The sequence below is a fragment of the Euleptes europaea genome, chromosome 6 (genome assembly GCF_029931775.1).
Source record: "Euleptes europaea isolate rEulEur1 chromosome 6, rEulEur1.hap1, whole genome shotgun sequence".
In the NCBI taxonomy this organism is placed as follows: domain Eukaryota; kingdom Metazoa; phylum Chordata; class Lepidosauria; order Squamata; family Sphaerodactylidae; genus Euleptes; species Euleptes europaea.
In genome coordinates, this window is record NC_079317.1 from 34,822,770 (window position 1) to 34,843,078 (window position 20,309).

Here is a 20,309-nt window from a genome sequence, read left to right on the forward strand (position 1 = left end):
AGGCGATTCCCCCCCCCAACACTTAATATAACCAATATCTAGATATAGATCTCAACATCTGTTTGTTCCAGAAAGACTGGGAAATGGCCTTCTTTGGGGTTACCTTCTCATTTGAATCCTCTCATGCCAGACAAGTTCTATGACAAGTGGGAAAAGAAGAAAGGAGGTAGAGGGGTTTTAAATAGCACCACATATAGGAGGGTGAGAGGATTATCAAGCAAATAGGACCCTGGAACAAAAAAAAGTCAGCTCCCTCCTTCCCTCCGCATGCTCTCAGACGAGGTCTTCCTCTCAAGGATGTAACTTCAGGTTCTCTAGCAGCCATTGGGAATGTTGTGATAGCATGTGGGTGGGGGGAAGCCAGGTGCAAAGACACTGTACAAGATCACAGGATATCTTACATGGTTAGACCTGTCCTTCCCAATAAGAAGTAGGGTCTCTCTATGTACATGTTTCATGAATAGTTTAAGCATAAGGGGCGGCCATAGAGATTCCATGATGCGCTTCTCCAAACCAGCAAAGCAACTATCACATGGGTCCATGCTTCAAAGAATGGTATGAAGCCCCAGACTCACTGGTGCCCATGTTTTTATTCCCCCCTCTCCAGGACCCCCATGCTACGAATACTATAAATTCTTATTTTTTTTACCATTTACTGCTTCGGTCCCTACTCCCCTTCTCTAGAAGAAAGAAGGTAGGAAGAGAAAGGACTCAGCTGCCCTGGATAGTGCAAAGAGCATCACTGCTCCGGGGCTCCAAATTTCCTTTGGCTCCCTCTGCAAGTGCAAGAGCTTGTTCTGGAATTTTCCACAAAAAGAAAAAAAAAAGAGAGTGTGATGTTGATTAAAAGAGTTTCCCCTTCTGTACACAATAATCTTCAGATGGATGTACAGGCTGGCAGGCCACCAGATGGATGTTAAATAATTCTTCTGTAATAAATGATTGGAGATAAAAGCCAGCTGCCACCTCGGTTTGGTTTGCTCCACGGCTGCATCTCTGTTCTCAGTTTGCTTCCTGGGCCCTGTGGGTAGGGCTGGGCCTGTCAGACCTTGGCCTCAAGCATTTCTAGGAAGAGTTTGTGCATGGGGACCTTGCCCTGCAGTTTGATGCTGTAGAAGTGCTGCACGGCCTTGGCGGCCGTCTGCCGCAAAAGGGGCAGGGTCAGCAGCAGCTTGCCGGCGCGCCGGGGCTCCTCGTGACGTTGACTCAGCTCGTAGTCCTGAAGAGCTTCATGGAGAAGGTCCTGGAGCTTCTGCACTGCCTCCATGTCTTCTATGTGCATTGAATCTGCCAAGGGAGAAGCAGAAATAATTAAGATTTTGACGCACAGGGAAATAAACACAATGGCCAGGAACTAGGGTTACCAACCTCCAGGTACTAGCTGGAGATCTGCTATTACAACTGATCTCCAGCCGATAATCAGCTCACCTGGAGAAAATGGCCACTTTGGCAAATGGACTCTATGGCATTGAAGTCTCTTCCCTCCCCAAACCCCGCCCTCCTCTAGCTCTGCCCCCCAAACCTCCTGCTGGTGGCTAAGAGGGACCTGGCAACCCTACCAGGAACACAATGCTTTGTGTTCGCTCACAGGGCAGAATTATTCTAGCTTAAACCCATTTAAATCAGTGGTATCTGACTGGAATAACTCCATATGCGATGGTACTATCAGTCTGTTGATAAAAGACATTTAGGAAAACAATACATATGTCACATGGTGAATGTTTTTGCATGTGAAAAAAATCACCGCAGTGCCATTTCTGAGATGCTGCATTCACACTATTCTGCAGCTAGATTAAATAATATTTACCTTCATGAGGACAATTAGCTGGACAATTAGTTGAGCATAAAAATTACAAAAGCGATGGGTATAATTCTTGGAGCTTTTCTGCCTTTCAGACCTCAAGGCGGCTTACATTGTAAATAAAACAATTATAAAAAATACATAGAAGGCTACAAATTAAAGTCACAACTAGGACTGCCAATAAATAAGAAACTAAATTCGTCAAATGAAGTCCTAAATAAAATTGTCTTCAACAAAGATCGAAAGTGAAGGGGCCAGGCACATCTCCCTGGGAAGGTTGTTCCATTATCACGGGGCTGCCACCAAAAAGGCCCTATCTTGTGCGCCCATCAGCTGAGCTTCTTTGATTGGTGGGACAGTCAGGAAGCCTCTCCTTGTGATCGTAATTCCCAGGCAAGAACACATGGGAGAAGACAGTCCTTCAGCTATCCTGATCCCAAGCTATGTATGGCTTTAAAGGACAGACACAAAGAAGGTGGGGGTGGGGTAAGCCTTCAAAGCCTCATAGAAGGCAAAGGATACATAAGAAGCATCGAATACTGTCTTTCCCATCTAATTTCTGTTACAGGGAGGGGCTGTGGCTCACTTTGTAGAACATCTGCTTGGCATGCAGAGGGTCCCAGGTTCAATCCCTGGCATCCCCAGTTAAAGGGACTAGGCAAGTAGGTGATATGAAAGACCTCTCCCTGAGACCCTGGAAAGCCGCTGCCGGTCCGAGTAGACATACTGACTTTGATGGACCAAGGGGTCTGATTCAGTATAAGGCAGCTTCATGTGTAAAACAACTCTTTATAGCAAGAGACAAGATCCTAGAGGCACCCTCTATTCCTGTGTTCTCCCACCAAGGCGCCAGCCCCTCATTTTTCATGTGCTCAGAGGGGTCTAAATTTGAGAGCAGCTGTAAAGAAAACCAACCCAATACAATGGGATAAATTTTGCTGTAATCCATCAGTGAGCTGGTGTCAATGGCACTGATAAACTGTTAATTACAAAATCAATGACTATGAATTTTTACAGCTGCCGGGAAGCTTCAAGGTGGGGAAGGTTTTAAAATTGGATCCAGGTGGGCCTCAGATGCTGAGAGTGATATGAAGCAGGAAGATTTCTTTGCAAACTAACCCTGTATTCTTTATGGGCCTTCATGGTCAGGCCCTCAATATAGCTCAAGTTAAGGACTGCAGGTCATTCTGCTTTCTCAAAAATGCACTTACAACCAGGTGTACCAGGTATACCAAACAGTTCAAATGCTTCTCTCCTGCTCCCCAAGCAACATGGGGCCAAGTCAGTGCTCCATAGTCCAGACCTCTGTGGTCTGCTGGATATAGGATTCCAAACACTGCTGCAGCAAATGCCAGGAGATTTGGGGGAAGACGTGCCTGGGAGGGCGGAGTTTGGGGAGGACATGATATCACATCTAAGTAATACTCTAGGCTGCCTTCTCTAGTCTCTGTGGTCTTTACCCTAATTTACCTCTGTTGCTTGGGGGTAGGAAATTGGAATGGGGGGCAGGTAATTCCCTGGCTTGGGTAGGTAAACAGGGTAAATAGGGGCCCTAGCTGGGTGTGGGTCATTTCCCCAAAAACGGGGTGCTGATGCGATGGTTTAGGTCATTGGCAACTCTATGGTACTAGATTCTGCACGTAATAGATTCTGTATGAGTGAAAAACTTGACTGGATCCACCCAGGTGTATGTATCTGCTTAAGCCAAAACAGCATACTGTGAATATGTGCAGAATCTAGTCGTGTGTTACAAGCTAATTTAGAACTTCCCAGGGAAATGATGTTTGTTCAAAATTAGGGTCACCGACTACAGCCCCCATCCCACATACATACAGGTCCCATGATTCTGAGCATGGCCTTTTGGGGCGGTCAGGGAGAATATAATCCTTTTCTTTTCACCAGCAGAAAAGCTGGCTGAATCCAACCCACTAATTGCAGCTCCTAAGACCCCCAGGCCCTCATTAAGGCGCCAGGGAATGGGGGGTGGGTAGCAAGCCCGGGAATGCCATCAGGAAAAATACAAAGTTGTGCAACCCCTGAGATCATCTTCTCAAGCTCTGGGCTGTTCCTCAACCCATTAGCTAACGTTTTATGCATAGGGATTTGTCATCTTTGTAATCTTTCCCTCTAAATCTTTGCTTGACCTTTTCAGCCTATGGGGAGCCAAAAAGAGAGATGGCCCCCAACTTTTCTGGGAGCAATTTTTTTGTCAAAGTTGCAGGCTACTAGTATATGTAAAATAAAAGGTATATTCTTCAAATGTGCAGAATCTCATTTAACATTGCACTAGCTTTGAAATACACTAACATGACCAATCATACTGGGATAACAATGATCAATTTCTCTGGGGGGGTTTTCCCCATCCAAAGAATGAATCAGAGATTGGCACAGTCTGAACGAGAATCACCGGTCTGTGACAAAGAATTCTTGGCCAATGTTTCTTTCATCATGTGTGTGTATATGTGTGTGAAGTGCAGTCAAGTCGCTTCTGACTCATGGCGACCCTATGAATCAATGTCCTCCAAAGTCTTCAATGTCCTCCAATGTCTTTCATCATAGGACATATATATGTATCTCTGTGCGAGCCGGGTTGATTTCTGTGGTAGCTATCCACCAAGTTCACAGTCCTATCGAGCAACACAGTGTGATCTAAGACAGCCGACAAAGGCCTTCCTTGTTGATGAACTGTTATCTCTGGGCATCATCAATGGGATAACAAACTCTGAATTAACGTTGAGTAAATAATCACATTGGATGTGGAATGGTATAGTATAGCTCAATCTCATTAGATCTCAGATGGTAAGCAGGGTCGGTACTTGGATGGGAGACCCCCAAGGGAAACTTTGCAGAGGGAGGCAATGGCAAACCACCTCTGCTTACTCACTTGCCTTGAAAACCCTACACACAAACAAATAGTCACATTGTTTTTCATCTGGAAAATGAGAGTAGTAATGGTTTACAGCTCCCGGTTATGAGCTTTGATATGAATTGGATGACTATAAAACATTTTCCACACAGAAAAATATACAATAATAATAATTAAAAGCGACAATTAACTCTACCTCCAATTATTTAGAACTGATTGTGGTTTGGGCAACATTTTCATCTTTTGATTTATTAGCTTAGAGTCAGATTAGACAGTATTGATCCTCCTGTGTCTTTTAAAAAGCAATTTTATTGATGTGGGGCGATGCTGGGAGGGGCAAGAGAAGCTTAAACTAGGGCTGTCGATTCGGTTCGTCCCAAACCGAAAAACAGCCGAATTTCCCCTGATTGGGCAGTTTTTAGTTCGGATGGAACCGAACTAAAAAAAGGCTGGAAAACAAAGAGCCGAATTCAGTGAGTTCGGGGTGTTTGGTGAATAAATTCGGCAAATTCGGGGTTCAGCGCAGCAGCATAACCGTCAGTTAGTAAGCAGCATTCTCCCCCGGGCAATTGGTGGCCAAGCTGGGTCTTCTTCTGGCCAATCAGTCGCGATTGAGTGCATGAGCCCAGCTGCTGCGCAGCTCAGCCGGGGAGAGAAAGAGAGAGTATCTGTTTGTGTGAGAGAGAAATACCCGTGGGGGGGTGCTTGTGCACATTCGCTCCTTTCCGTGGCTGCAGGGGGCGCATTTTTGGGGGTACAGCCCCCAAACTTTCAGCGTAGCTTCAGAGGAGCCTTCTTGCAAGAATCTCCAAGTTTTGTAAAGATTGGATCGGGGGGGCTGAGATATGGGCACCGAAAGGGGTCCCCCCTCAATATGCATTTTTATTCCATTTACAGCACACATTCGCTCCTTTCCGTGGCTGCAGGGGGCGCATTTTTGGGGGTACAGCCCCCAAACGTTCAGCGTAGCTTCAGAGGAGCCTTCTTGAAAGAATCCCCAAGTTTTGTAAAGATTGCAACAGCGGGGGCTGAGATATGCCCCACCTTTTCCCTATTGGGATGAATGGGATCCGCCGATCCTATGTGCATCTCGACAGCAAATCCAAGGCAAAACCTCCCGTGCTTAAATGGAACCGTATTAAATTACCCAGTCCTCCAAGTCCCTCCTGATGGAACAGAAGACATCCACAGTAAGACCCCTTTGGGGGCTTTAATCTATAATTTTTCTCCTGTGTTTGGGGGGGAGGGGGGAAGCAGAGTCTGTGTGTGTGTGGGGAGGGAGCAGTTTCTGTGGGTGGGGGGGAAGCCAAAGGGGGGTTTCGCCCATTCTGTCTGGGGTATGTGTGCCCCCTCGAGTCTCTCGCTCCCTGGTTTGAGGGGGGGGCCTTCAGTTGTGTGCCCTCATTCATAAGATCGGTTAGGTCTATTTTGATGCTTGCTCAAAAATTGTTTTCAAATTGTGACTTAAAGAATGCATTTTCCTGGTCCCGAGTCCGATGCAAAAGGGGAAATTCCACCCCCTCCTGCTCCTAATGCTTAGCTAGCATGCCTCTGTCCCTTTCCATGGTTTGCAGACTCCCAGGCATCAGGTGTTGCTTTGCATGGTTGCAAACGTGTTGCTTTGCATGGTTTGCAAACTTCTTCTGTCCCTTTCCATGGTTTGCAAACTCCCAGGCGTCAGGTGTTGCTTTGCATGGTTGCAAACGTGATGGTTTGCATGGTTGTGTTGCTTTGCATGGTTTGCAAACTTCTTCACACCTGCCCCGCCCTTGCTCCCTGCAGCTCAGCTGTTTGTCGGGGGAGCTTTGAGTGGGCGGCAAGCTCTGCTAATTGCAAATGCACATTAAGGAGGGAGGACCCCTTTCGGGGCCCATATCTCAGCCCCCGCTGATCCAATCTTTACAAAACATGGGGGTTATTGCAAGAAGGGTCCTTTGAAGCTACGCTGAAGGTTTGGGACCTCTACCCCCAAAAATGCCCCCCCCCAGAGCCGCGGAAAGGTGCGGTTGTGATTTTAATGGCTTTATTCGGCCGAATTTTTCCCCGAACTCCGGACCTCATGCCGAATTGCACGGACCCGAAGCGGGGGAGTTTGGACTTCAGCATTTCCTGAATAAAAACGGGCCGAATTTTGCTGAATCCAAATTTTACCGAATTTTTTTTCCAACAGCCCTAGCTTAAACCCTTCCACTTCTCTACAGTTTTACTAAATCAGCCCCTCATTCTGCCATTAGATCTTTATACAGGCCATGTCAACCAGCAAAACCCTGTAGGGATTGAATGGTTAACACCCCCCCCCCCCCCGGAACAGTAGAAATGACTCTTTAAAAATTGCTGGGAAGATGGACCTGCCAGCATCTCGCCTGTTTTGGCACACTTCTAAATAGTTCTTGGCCTATTGTGGAATGAAATCTGAATTGATTTTTCTGTAACAGCAAGGTTTAAAACACTGGTTCGACATCATAACCTCCCATCTATAGTTTCTCTAGACCTGATACTACATAGACATTAGTTCTTGGAAATGAAATGAGATAGATTGCTTGCATAGTGAATCACTATGAAATCTGACCTGTACAGTTGCCAACAGGTCTGAAGAAAAATGTCCAGTCCCTAGAGGCTTAATGTGTGGAAATGGGCAGCTGAAGCTTTTCATGGTAAATAACATTGCATTAAGCTTTTATTAATGGGAAAGGACTTTTTTTTCTGGGCCACTGGCAACTCTACTGAACTGCGACCTAATGATTAGCTAAAATATATCAAGGGATACAAAAACCAAAAATGCCTTTTTCTGCCTTGATATTTCATGAGCCAAAGCCAAATAACAAATTCAGTCTGCAGATTATCTTCTTTCCATCTTGATAAGCTTCAAGATCTAGAAAATCACAACTTGGACCACATATAAAACAAAAAATTAAAAACTCAGTGCCAAACCCCACATTTCAGCATGATGGTAGCTTGCCATTGGCAGTACTTGGTGATCCAGCTCTCATGAGCCCTTCAGATTATGATCTTATGTGAATTGACAATATTATTTGACTGCCTGATTAAGCTAATGTGAAATGCATAGGGATTAGAACTTTATAAAAATCTTTCCTCTTATTGGGATTGGAATATAAAAAATGTAACCTATGATTATCTAATAAATATTCTCTTTCTTGCACCATCGACTATTTTGCCTACATTGTTTTGTTACTGGTGTGGCCTTTGTTCCTTTTTTCTTCCTTCTTACCTGAATTGGCAAGAGCCAGGGCCTTAAGCGTCACAAATTCTTCCTTCTCCACTTTCAGCTTCTTGTACCTGCGCACCAGCTGCAGGATGGCCAGATAGAGCTCCAGCAGCCCCGTCAAACGAGAGTGTTCCTCATCCATGATGTAATCTTCAGCATAGACCAATTTATCCTCGTAGGGTAATGAGCGGTACACAATACCCAGGATGAGGATCTCCATCCAGGCACTCTGCAGCAGGCTCATCTGGTCCCCCAAGGAAAGATTAGAAAAACCTGGCAAGATGAGAGAAGAGCAAATCATTTTGTGTACACAAGGGGGATTAACGCATGGGCAGAATGTTCCTGGTTCGCTCCTCTGTTATCTCACAATATTTTAATCCCACAATATTTAAGTCTGGATAATCAAACGCATGACGCCAGCCTATCCCACATTAAGTCTGAAACAAGTAGCTGCTGGAGGCTCCCCGTGCGTTTGAACCAACCATATAATGTGGGATAGTTCGCAGTGCGGGATAGCAGGGGAGTGACATTGCCCAAGGATTGGCTGAGGGGTTATCCAATCAAAGGGCGATTCTCCCCTTTTTTTCTTGGAACACCAGCGTTCCGGTATACCATCGTCTCAACCTGTTAAGCATTGATCTTCTCAGGCATAAAATGGCTTTTTGGAGTGGGGCAGTGGAATGCATACTAGAGTGAGGGAGGTGCGTTGGTGCTACTGAAAAAAAGATGTGGGTATTTTTTTGCTGAGATGTTAGAAAACCGGCAATCTGGTGAAGCTAGCATACCTCAGAAGTTTACAGGCATTGCAAACGAACTCACTAGTAGAAGCTGGTGTGGATGACAGGATTGATTGTGCTAGTCCCATGGGCTGTCATTCCAGTCCCAGAGCTCTGGGTTTAGAGATCTTACTGGAAAATCCATTCCACATTTTCTTTGCAACTCTTGTTTGTGCTGTAATGTATTTCAATGGAACTCATGCAAGGCAATTGGCAATCCAGGCTCCTTCAATAGGCTATGCATCCTCTCCCATTGTTTCTAATCGGCTAGCCTGTCATTCATTTTAGTGCATCCCGACTTCACCTCTTTGCTTCCACCCACACCCGGAAACTAGCTGCGATGATCCCGAGGTGGCCAGCCCAGAGGAGAGGGGAAGGAAAGCCTTGTACATTTTTCAGCGTGCCACTTCAGAGGCTCACAACAGCACAGCGGATGGGAACGCGTTGATCAGATTGACGGACCACGTTTTGCTTCCACCCAAAGCTGGAAAATTGTGCCTTTTCCTTCCGAGTGTAAATAAAGCTGTGTTGTGAGGGCGAGGCAACAAAACTGGCTGGGCTTATTCAAAACAGGACAAAATGGGCATTTTAATTAAAGGGACGGCCAGGAAATGTGACAAAAAACGGGTCAGCCTATACAAAAGGAAGGTAGGACAGGACTGTGCTTCAGCTGCCATTTGCCTTGGGGTGGGGGCTCAGTCCCCCCTCGCAAGTTCGGGGGGGGCTCGAGGGCTTGAGCCCCCCCCCAAAGTTTACGCCTATGTGAGGGAGACCAGTAAGGGGCGTGTCCTTGAACGAAAGGAGGTTAGTAGCGGGCTAGTCATGTGATTACACGCACGCCGGCATTCCAGTAATGTAGCGAAATTTTAAAAAAGTAGCGGTTTAGCACTGAAAAGATCACTAGAAAACAGGGATTGCTGAACCCGGTTTTTTTTGCCTTAATTCGCTACTAAGGTGGGTCCGATGCGCAGCACTTGGACGGTCGTGCGTGTGGACCACGGAGATGCGCTACTAATAAGGCACAAAAGCGAGACAAATTGGCCGTGCGTTAAACCCCAAGGAGAAGGGTACGTGTGGACGCCGTCAGCCCCAGGTGCTTTGAAAAATGGCAAACACTTTGAAAGATGGCAAACACTGTTAGAGAGCCAGTGTGGTAGTGGTTAAGAGTGGAGGTTTGGAGCGGTGGACTGTGATCTGGAGAACCAGGTTCGATTCCCCACTCCTCCACATGAGCAGCAGACACTAATCTGGTGAACTGGTTTGGTTTCCCCACTCCTACACATGAAGCCAGCTGGGTGGCCTTGGGCTAGTCACAGTTCTATTATGAGCTCTCTCAGTCCCATCTATCTCACAGGGTGTCTGTTGTGGGAGGGGAAGGGAAGGTGCTTGTAAGCCAGTTTGATTCTGCCGTAAGGGGTAGAGAAAGTCAGCATATGAAAACCAACTCCTCCTCCTCCTTCTCCTTCTATTGGCACATTCAGTTATGGCAATAATCTGCCACTTTGGGGCCCAATGATGTAACACTGTAAGCACAGACTGAAAAGTGTTCCTCAGAAGAACCATTGAAAAGTTTGGGAATACAATTTTCAGCTGCTCCAAAGGTGGACCACTTTTGAAGAGAAAGCCACATTTGTATAATTGAGGCCAATATATAAATACATATATTCAAGCAGCCATAGAGATGGACATTAGGGAAGGAAGGTGGCACAGTATAGCCTGATCTTGGAAGCAAATCAGGGTTGGTACTTGGAAAGGAGACTATTAAGGAAGGCTCTGCAGAGGAAGGCAACATCAAGCCACCTCTGCTTCTCACTTGCCTTGAAAGCCCCTTTCTGGGGTTGACATAGGTAGTTTGTGATTTGACAGCGCTTATGTACATACAAAGGGATGGGCATTAGAAGGGCATTTCCATATAAGCCACTTAGGTGATAAGCTTCTCAAAATGATAAGATTACTGAAATTGGAGCTGCTAACAAAAGCTTTCATGCCTCTGAAACTATTGGAAGTTACACTTTGTCTGGGAAAGGATCTGAATCCACTTCCTCTTCTTGTGAATATAATTTAAAATAAAATGTATAAAATATATCATTAATATCTCATATGTTTCTGAATACAGTTTCTGAATACACCACCAATATCAGAAACAAAGAACTTGCAAAACTCAAGACAGATTTGCAACGTGCTCTTAAAGGAATATGCAGAAAATCCTCTGCCAGAGCAATATCAGCGTTTTGCTATGAAGTTACTAAGCTTCACTCTCAACAAGCAGGGTTCCACTTGAGCTATATAAAAGAGTCCTTTTGGGAACAGGAGAAAGAACCTGGTCTGTCACCTAAAGCAATTTAAGAATCGAAACATGACCCCAGCTATTGTTAATGTTAATTTCCCCCTTCCTCTGTTTAGGATGAGGTAAGAGAGTGGGTCTATGGGAAGAAAATAGGGTTGCCAGCTCTGGGTTGGGAAATACCTGGAGATTTGGGGGGCGGAGCCTGAGGAGGGCGGGGTTTGTGGAGGGGAGGAACTTCATTGCCATAGAGTCCAATTGCCAAAGCGGCCATTTACTTCAGGTGAACTGATCTCTATTGATCAGTTGTAATAGCGGGAAATCTCCAGCCACTACCTGGAGGTTGGCTACCCTAGAAGGAAAGGGTAGTTTGATAGTAAGTGTTGTACTTTATTTATTTAAAAACAACAATAAATTTTAAATTTAAAAACAATTAAATGACTGATCACTAACTATGACAAGTGGAAGGGGGAAAAGTGTCTGCGACGAAATGCCTAAATCAACCCAAACTTCTGTAAAAAAAAGAAAAGAAAAAGAAACTACTTATACAAATACTTTATGATTGCCTATGTTCTTTTGTTTCATTCAGCCTCATATAAATTTAGGTGGAAAACTGCCTAATAAACAATGTACAATAGAAAAAAGATTGTATCCTTTTGAAGGGTCATGAAAGAATTGTTCACACTTACTGCCATGGACTGTGCTTAAAATCATTTTAGGTTTACATACATTACCTGCTAATTAGCTTTTTGCAGCATTTAATCTGAGCCCTCCATTTATTGTATCTCTGCATTAACAAAGTCTGGTGCCTTTAAACTGTGCCAGACGAGCCACCTCCATCAAACCAGCCCTATTTCACACCAGGAATTCAAAAGGTAGCCTCATTTTATATATCAGCCTCAACAAGCAGAGCTCTGTTACTTTAACTTTAGCTACTGCAGGACAAAGAATACCCACCCCAGCAAAGAGGCTTTAGTTGCAGTCCTATAAATGTAAATTGGGATGCTTTGTGGAAATTTCCAAGAATCAGACAAACTTCCTCATCTAAGAAAAAAAATGGGAAGAACAGTCCCTGTTGAAGGACGCAGAGAGCAAGACACCACACAAAAATTCCATTGGGAAAGGTGATGGTTCCCGGTATTGTCCTGGGCTGTCACAGATCATAGAAATATTAGGGATCAAAGCCTAAATGTATGGAATGTAGAGTTTAACATCCTGGGAGAAACCCTTCTGCTCCTGCAAAGGCTGGCTCACTGTCACACCTTAGTTGCAAATGGACTGCTGGTATACGCAAGGAGGGGGTAAAGCTGAAATCTCTTGCTACAATCATGTCTTAAGAGATCATTTGCTCTTTTTCTTCTTCTTTGTGCTCAGCAGCTTCCCTGTTGCCCCACAGTGCTGTCTAAGCTCATTAACCTTTGCCTCAAAAATGCTTCCATCCCACTAGCTGTGATTTATGCTCAGCAGGATGCCTTTATTCCCAGAATCCTCCCTGCTTGCATACTCTTGCGCCTGCATCTGGGCCAAGGAGGGCCAGCCACCACAAGGATCATTTGATTCCTCTTGTTATCAACTCGGCAATTAACAAAAGAGCCGGTGATTGCTGTATTGACTGGTCGGGAGTTCTATTTTTCTATCTCGGCTATCTCAGCCCAAGGAAGTGAGGGCAGAGGGATGGGTTAGTGGTATTTATTTATCACTACACCATGTTTTGTGTTTGTGTTGCCAGAGGAGGTAAGGGGCGATAATGGCATGGCAGTCCTTGGACATCCAATTTCCCTTATCAGGCCACTGAATAGAAAAGAGGCCGCGGGCCACATTAATTAACAGATACCAATCAGCCATCACGTGTTGTGTGTGCGTGTGTGAGGTCTGATGGGTAGGAGGGATCGATAAAGCACTGGGGAGGAGTGCCAGCAGAAATAAGAGGACAGCTGAAGAGGAGCCCGGGCCACCGGGGAGATGAGTGACAGATCCAGCACTTCTTATGGCCAGTCTGCAAGTGGAAAGGAGCTAGACTAGAAGCCATTCATCTTTGGTATGTGGGCAACAAACTAGGGCTTGGCCCACTGAGTGTCTGAACAACAGTGAGCTGCTCTGCCTCTGTTACCAAAGCAAATATACCTTTTGATTGTGAATTAGTATTTATTTAGCCACACATTTACGCTCACAGATTGGGCCCTACTAAATGGACTTTTAAAGCCAGTTCATCTGAGCTTTAGATTCTGTCATAGCAGAACAAGGAGTCTCTCATCTCCCCAGGCCACTTAATTTCAAACTGTTAGAGCCAGTCAGTGCCCCGTGAGGCTGGTTGCAACAGAAAGAATTCAATACATTTAGAGCCACACGTGCACGCATAATTTGGAGCATGAAGTCTAATATGAGAGACCACACAGAAGAGTTTCTTTAAATACGATGCTTTTTCAGGTGAACTCCTAAGAATGTTAAGCTTACACCCGACAAGGTACAAGGTGAGTGCATCAAACACATGCTTGAAAGCATGAGCATTGCAGGGGTACACTCACTAGAGAACTGGGGCTGGCTGCAGCTCCCTGGCCAGTTTACACTCAATGGCAAACCTGGGTTGGCTGCTATGTAAGTTGTGAAGCAGCCCATATTCTTGCTCACAGCCGTGAGGTGTTCTGGTGTTCATCACAGTAAGTGAAACTACAGGTCACTTTCCTGCCAATCCTAGCTGGAGAGGAGGCAGCAAACCTCTTTGTCAGATTCAGTCTTGGCAACACCGTATCCTTGACATCTAAAGAGCTGTGATAAAAGTGTTCTGAACTGGGTTGCAGCTGAAAACAGTTTTTTGCCATGTGAGGAAGTAAACAATGGGTAACGATCTGTACTGAGATCATTTCTATTTAATTTAGTAATAAATTATCTGCTGTTGCGAGGGATTAGTGAACCAAGCCAAGTTTATGGTTGATACCCATTTATTCAGGACAGCTAAAACCCAAAGGAGGATGTGAAATGCTCTGGAAGGATAGCTACTTATGCAGTGGCTGTAATTACCTGGGTGTGGGGGGAAGTCTTGTGTTTTTAGTAGTAAAGGTAAAGGTCCCCAGTGCAAGAACTGGGTCATTCCTGACCCATGGGGTGACATCACATCCCGTTCACTAGGCAGACTTTGTTTGCAAGGTGGTTTGCCAGTGCCTTCCCCAGTCATCTTCCCTTTACCCCCAGCAAGCTGGGTACTCATTTTACCAACCTCGGAAGGATGGAAGGCTGAGTCAACCCTGAGCCCATTACCTGAAACCAACTTCCGTTGGGATCGAACTCAGGTCGTGAGCAGAGCTTGGACTGCAGTACTGCAGCTTACCATTCTGCGTCACATAAAAGAGGGCAAACTGAGGAGCAAACTAGGCATGAGGGAGGTCATGGATATTGTTTTTTTATTTAAAAGTGGCCCTGATTCAGATTGGGAAAAAGAGAATGGGTTTAAACCTTCTAGCCTCACAGAGTTTTGATAACTGAAATACCCAGAGGGCTTTCCCGCATGCTCAACTTACTCCTGATTTTCTTGGCAGTCGATCCACAAGCACTGGAATCGGTTTGGGCATAATTCTTCTACACATCTGCCCTCCTCTGAATTTTCACAGTTGTAAAGTCAGTTTATTTTCTTCCGCACATGCCTTCAATAATGAGGATTTTCAAGGGAGGGTGATGTCATCATCAGTGGTGTTACAGCACCCCCCCCCTTTTATAAAAATGGTTGATATATTGATATATCACTAGAGGATTGTAATAATAGGCTTAGCAGGTTCTCTAAATTCCCAGCTTTCTTTTTTTAAAAGTAAGTCTCTGACCCTTTCCCTTACAAAGATATGCCTTTTCCCTTATATCTCTGCGATTCAGGCTGCAAGGGAAAGGACTAGATGAAAGCTAGGAACTCACGAGAACCTGCTGAGCCTATTGTTATAATGCTCTAGCAATATATCAATATTTTAGTGTTGTTTAAAAAAATGTTACTATCTATACCTGTGCCTGGATCTTCTCAAAGAGAGCTGGAGATTGTGCAGAGCAAGGCAACTAAAATGATCAGGGAATGCAATTTTCTATAAAGAATACTTATCAGACTGAGTCTATTATGTTTAAGAGGAGATATGACAAAAGGAGAACATGCTAGAGGTTTATAAAATTATGAATGATGTTGAAGAAAATAAACAGAGAGAAAATTGTCTCTAGCTTGGATCCAGCGATGTGCGGGCAGAAATGTAAACAGACTTAACGCCGTTCCACTTGTGAGATCTTCTGCAACGCTTAAGGCTTTATTTCCTGTATGTTATTGCACCCAGCAACTGCTTGCACAATGTCTTGCGCAAGCAGAAAAACAGCTAGGGATATGTATGCTTAACTTAGTGCAAGGGGCTAGTGTGAAGGCTCCTCCCCCCCATTTCCACTTGCACAAGTATCCTACACACATGTGCAAGTCTTCCGATGCATGCAAGCCTCTGTCTTTTTCTCAAAACACTAGAATTCAGGGTCATCCAATGGAAAGCTGTAGATTCAGGACAAACTAAAGGAAGCCCCCTCCCCATGCACAATCATCTTATGGCCCCCAGCTTATGTGGCTTTTTACAAAGATTAAACAAATTGAGGATTAGTCTATCAATGGGTTCAGCCATAATTGCTAAAATAGTAGCCTCCGCTTGCAGAGGCTGCTTGCCAGTAATTTAGCCAGAAGCCTGGGTCAATGAAACAATAGGGGATATCTGTCCCCATCAGGCATCCTATGGTCATCCGATATTGCTGCTGGAGACAATAGCCCTGGACTGGACTGACCTTTGGTAGGATCCAGCAAGACAGTTCTGATTGTTTCATGATTGGCAAGGCTGTGTATAGAGGTATTCCTGGTGGCTTCACATAGTTCTTTCCCCTAGGGTGCTGCAAGCAAGACACAGCTGCTGCAACCCAAAGAACTAATCCCAGAGGTGACAGGCATGCCTAACTCTCCCCAGCACCCCACTCGGGCTCAGGTTCCAGCAACATCTTAGAATCTGTACCAAATCAAGACCCGGTGTGTATAATGGATAGATCCTAGATTAGGGTCTGGGAGAGTCAGGTTTGAATCCCCACTCTACCACAGAAGCTTGTTAGGTGACCTTGGGACAGTCACACACTTTCAGCTTAGTCTCACAGGGTTGCTGTCATGAGGATAAAATGGGGGAAGGGGAGAAATGATGTGACAAACTGCTCTGAGTCCCCATTGGGGAGAAAAGTGGGATGTAACTTTAAAAATAAAAAAGCAGTGGAACACACAGAAAATCCCCATCTTTAGGGTTGCCAACACCTCAAGGGGAAAAAAATGCCCTACCCTCTTAACAGAGGATTAAGGGGATATTTTCACATATTATGAAAGGGGAGGCACTTTTTTCTCCAGGTTGTTGGCAACCTTATGCTATATCAAACCCTCATGTACAGTCTTTGAGTACACACACACACACAGAGAGAGAGAGAGAGAGAGAGAGAGAGAGAGAGAGAGAGAGAGAGAGAGAGAGAGAGAGAGAGAGAGAGAGAGAATTCACAGTGGGTAGCCGTGTTTGTCTGAAGTAGTAGAAAAGAGCAAGAGTCCAGTAGCACCTTAAAGACTAACAAAAATATTTTTCTGGCAGGGTATGAGCTTTCAAGAGCCACAACTCACTTCTTCAGATACAGCTGTATCTGAAGAAGTGAGCTGTGGCTCACGAAAGTTCATACCCTGCCAGAAAATATTTTTGTTAGTCTTTAAGGTGCTACTGAACTCTTGCTCTTTTCTACTAACACACACACACAGAGAGAGAGAGAGAGAGAGAGAGAGAGGTTGCAAACTGAGTATCAAACATTCCCACTAAAATTGGTAGCATTTGCACCCATGGATGAAGTGACTTCCTACACTTTTCCAGACATTTGGCAGCAGGAGCTTCCAGAATAGAGAGAGGGGGGGAGGGGGGGGGAGAGAGAGAGAGAGAGAGAGAGAGAGAGAGAGAGAGAGAGAGAGAGAGAGAGAGAGAGAGAGAGAGAGAGAGAGAACACATAATTTGTGGCAAGTGGAGTTCATAATCTGTTAATTTATTATAATTTCTGCCATCCTGGAGGGCCATTAGCAGCGGTAATAAAGAGAGATGTAATTATAGGATCTGAGGCCACTCTAGATACAGCTGCTGTCACTCCACCGACCATATTTCATCTTGTGTTGAGCTTTCCCCTTCCCAGCAAGAAGTGCAGCTAAACAGCCACTCTGGGAGAGCCCCTGTCAACACCCCTCAACAGAAGTTTTCCTGAGAGAAGCCCTTGGAAGGTGGAAGCAGCGCACAGGTGATTAATGCAGGGGGTGGGTGAGGAGGACGAAGGAAACAGTCTTATCCAGATGGAAAGAACTGCAATCTAGGCAGGGAGGATATTAGGGAAATAATATTTGCTGAATACACTATTAAAACACCCTACTGCCAATTACCGGAGAGTGGCTTTAAGCTATAATTTGCAGGCACATGCAACTGCAGGGGAACTTGCTTTAGAACAAGAAGCTTGCAGAGTAATTATTTACACGTCTGAAACTAATATCGGAATGTTGCAATTTTATGCATATATCCTACTCCATTCAGTAACTGTAGGGTTGCCAACCTCTAGGTACTAACAAGAAATCACCATATACTATAAGTCAAGTTTAAGCAAAGTAATAGTACTAGGCTCTAGGTATAATAATTCAAGTTCAAACAAATAAGTGTGTGTCAAAAACACGTTTAACTAAACATAACAACAACCAACAATAAGTGTGAAACAACAACTATGTACAGGGTATACACTAAAACAATACAAGCAAGACAAGTGTGAAATAAAACAAAATTATAAGGTGAGTATGAATACTTTTCTTTCTTTGTGCTTAATTATTTCTTCTTCGTTACAGGTATTTCCAATTCATCACAGCTTATTCAATATCAGTCCTAAGAGTTTTTGACATGGAACATGGAACAAGAAGGGAACGTTGTCCGGATTAACTATCACGCTTTCGCTACTATAGCGTAGCTTCATCAGCCAAAGTTCCAATTCAGTGTTTCTTTCAAACTTCAAATTAATGAATTTTTTCATAGATTTATCCAAGGTTATTTGGAGATCTCAAAGCGCCTCTGCGGCTGTTCATTCCTTCTCTGCATCTCATGATGTGTCGGAATGTTGCAATTTTATGCATATAGCCTACTCTATCCAGTATCTGTAGGGTTGCCAACCTCCAGGTACTAGCTGAAGATCTCTTGCTATTACAACTGATCTCCAGCCGATAGAGATCAGTTCACCTGGAGAAAATGGCCGCTTTGGCAATTGGACTCTATGGTATTGAAGTCACTCCCCTCCCCAAACCTTGCCCTTCTCAGGCTTTGCCCCCAGATATTTCCCAACCTGGAGCTGACAACCCTAAGTATCTGGAACACAAATATATTTGAGACTACAAACGGTTTCTGAGCATGCAAACTCATGATTTCAGATATCATGTTCCTGTAGTTTGTATGGTAAAACCCTCTCGCCATTCCGCCCACCCGTGGTGCTGGGTATTCTGTTGCAAGTGGCAGCCCCAGATGGCATCCCTTGACCCCAGTGGGTGGCCAGTAGTGAACTTGCTCCCTCCCTCCCTCCTTTGGGGGAAGGGTCATGAGCTGGCCAGGGGGCAGGATCCTTTTCCAGGGCAATATTTGGCTCTCAATCCACCCTTGTTGGGAGGTGTGGCATCATGGAAAGCCACAACGAGGGTGACATGAGTGGCAGAGTCTTCCCTGAAGTGTGGGGGTAGAAGAGGGCAGGTGGTGACTTCTTTGTGGTGCAGGAGGCAGCAAAGTCATTGGCCTGTGCAGCTGTTGAGTGGAGTAAGCCCTGACACAACCAGCCTCCTTTGAGAAGAGCACCCCCAAGATAAAGATTGGCTGGGGAGCAGAATCTGAAGGCCTTGTTGAAACATCTGCTTGCCTGAGTTTTTTTTAGTAAAAACCGAAGCCACCACATAATCACAATCATTTCAGGACACGTTCATTTACACTAACAAAATCAATAACATTGTTGGAATTCAGACTGAAAGCAAGAAGTCTGTGGTATGCCAGCACAAGTCCTCTTGCAACCTCCATTTTCGATTGGAATCTGGTTCTCCTTGGGGCTGTTTTGTACATTAAAAGAAAAGGCAGGAGGCAGGATGTGTGTGAGCAACTTCTATTTCTGATGCTTCTTGTAACATATGAAAAGTCAATCTTCACATTTTTCTTTGGGGGAAGTGGACAAGTTACCTTTGCACACTTTACAATCAGCATTAGAAAGCTGTAGTAAAAGCACACTTGCCCATCTACTTTGGTTGCTTCCCCAGACTTGCAGAGAGACCTAGCATCCCTCCTGCAAGAATTCTCCAATGCATTTTCATTTCAGTATGAGATAGGTTCATATAGATTTTGGAGCCCTCAGCATAGGGTTGCCAACCTCCAAGTAGTAGCTGGCAATCTCCCGGTATAACAACTGAGATCAGTTCACCTGGAGAAAATGGCCTCTTTGCCATTGAAGTCCCTCTCCTCCCCAAACCCCGCCGTCCTCAGGCTCTGCCCCAAACATTTCCTGCAGGTTGTGAAGAGGGACCTGGCAACCCTACCTCAGCAGTTAATAGTTTCCCTAACAAAAATAAAACCAGAGCCCATGGAGGCAAATAAGTACAGCTGCCATCTTTTGCTGGGGGGGAGGGCGATGTTCTTACCTGGGATGTGCTTTGCCCAGCCAATGATCACAACCAGCTCTCTGTCTGCCAGGTCACAGAGTGTGGTCAGTGCTTTTATGTCACTCTCCGGCATAGTAGGATCAGGCATAGCGTAAATCTTCTCTGGCTCTGCCACCAGCAAGTGGGAGACTATCTTAGTCACTGCAAATTCAAAAGCAGGAGTCAGTATGTATTTGCAATGAACTGATGTACTTTATATTTGTTTTAAAGTTACTTAGAACTTGTCATTTCGAAACAATGGCCCTTTTTTACTTAGACTATCATTGTTCTCCTGCTTGCTTGCGGATCCTATCATGCATATTTGCATGTGTTAATTACTGATGGACCTAGGTATCCGGTGCCAAGATATAAGTTTATCTTGAAATTCTGCATATTGTAATTAATAATTGTTCTACAGGCTAATTAATACTGGTAGGAAAATCACATCTGGATTCTTTCTGGATGAAATGAATGGGAACTCTCCTGGCATTGGAGGGGAGGGCAGAAGAAAGAATGGCTTAAGCTCACACCCATGAGGAAATGCAAATGAATGCAGATGGCTTTCATTTTAAAGACTTTCTCAACTATTTGGGAGAAATAACTATTGTAACATGTGAAACAGCCCTGGGTGCATTTGCTCGCTCCCACAAGA

At 44.8% G+C, this 20,309-nt stretch overlaps 1 protein-coding gene across 4 annotated transcripts in view; it reads right to left on the reverse strand.

Moving 5' to 3' along the window:
• Nucleotides 1-648: 648 nt before the first annotated feature.
• Nucleotides 649-20,309, reverse strand: part of ESRRB (estrogen related receptor beta) — a 194,117-nt gene continuing 174,456 nt past the window's right edge. For all 4 annotated transcript variants that reach the window (XM_056850858.1, XM_056850856.1, XM_056850855.1 and 1 more), the window contains 3 exons: nucleotides 19,658-19,819; nucleotides 7,897-8,166; nucleotides 649-1,287 (listed from right to left, as the gene is read on the reverse strand). In XM_056850858.1, the coding sequence (XP_056706836.1) occupies nucleotides 1,043-1,287; nucleotides 7,897-8,166; nucleotides 19,658-19,819 (677 nt within the window). In that variant the 3' untranslated portion in view covers nucleotides 649-1,042. The remainder of the gene's footprint in view (nucleotides 1,288-7,896; nucleotides 8,167-19,657; nucleotides 19,820-20,309) is intronic.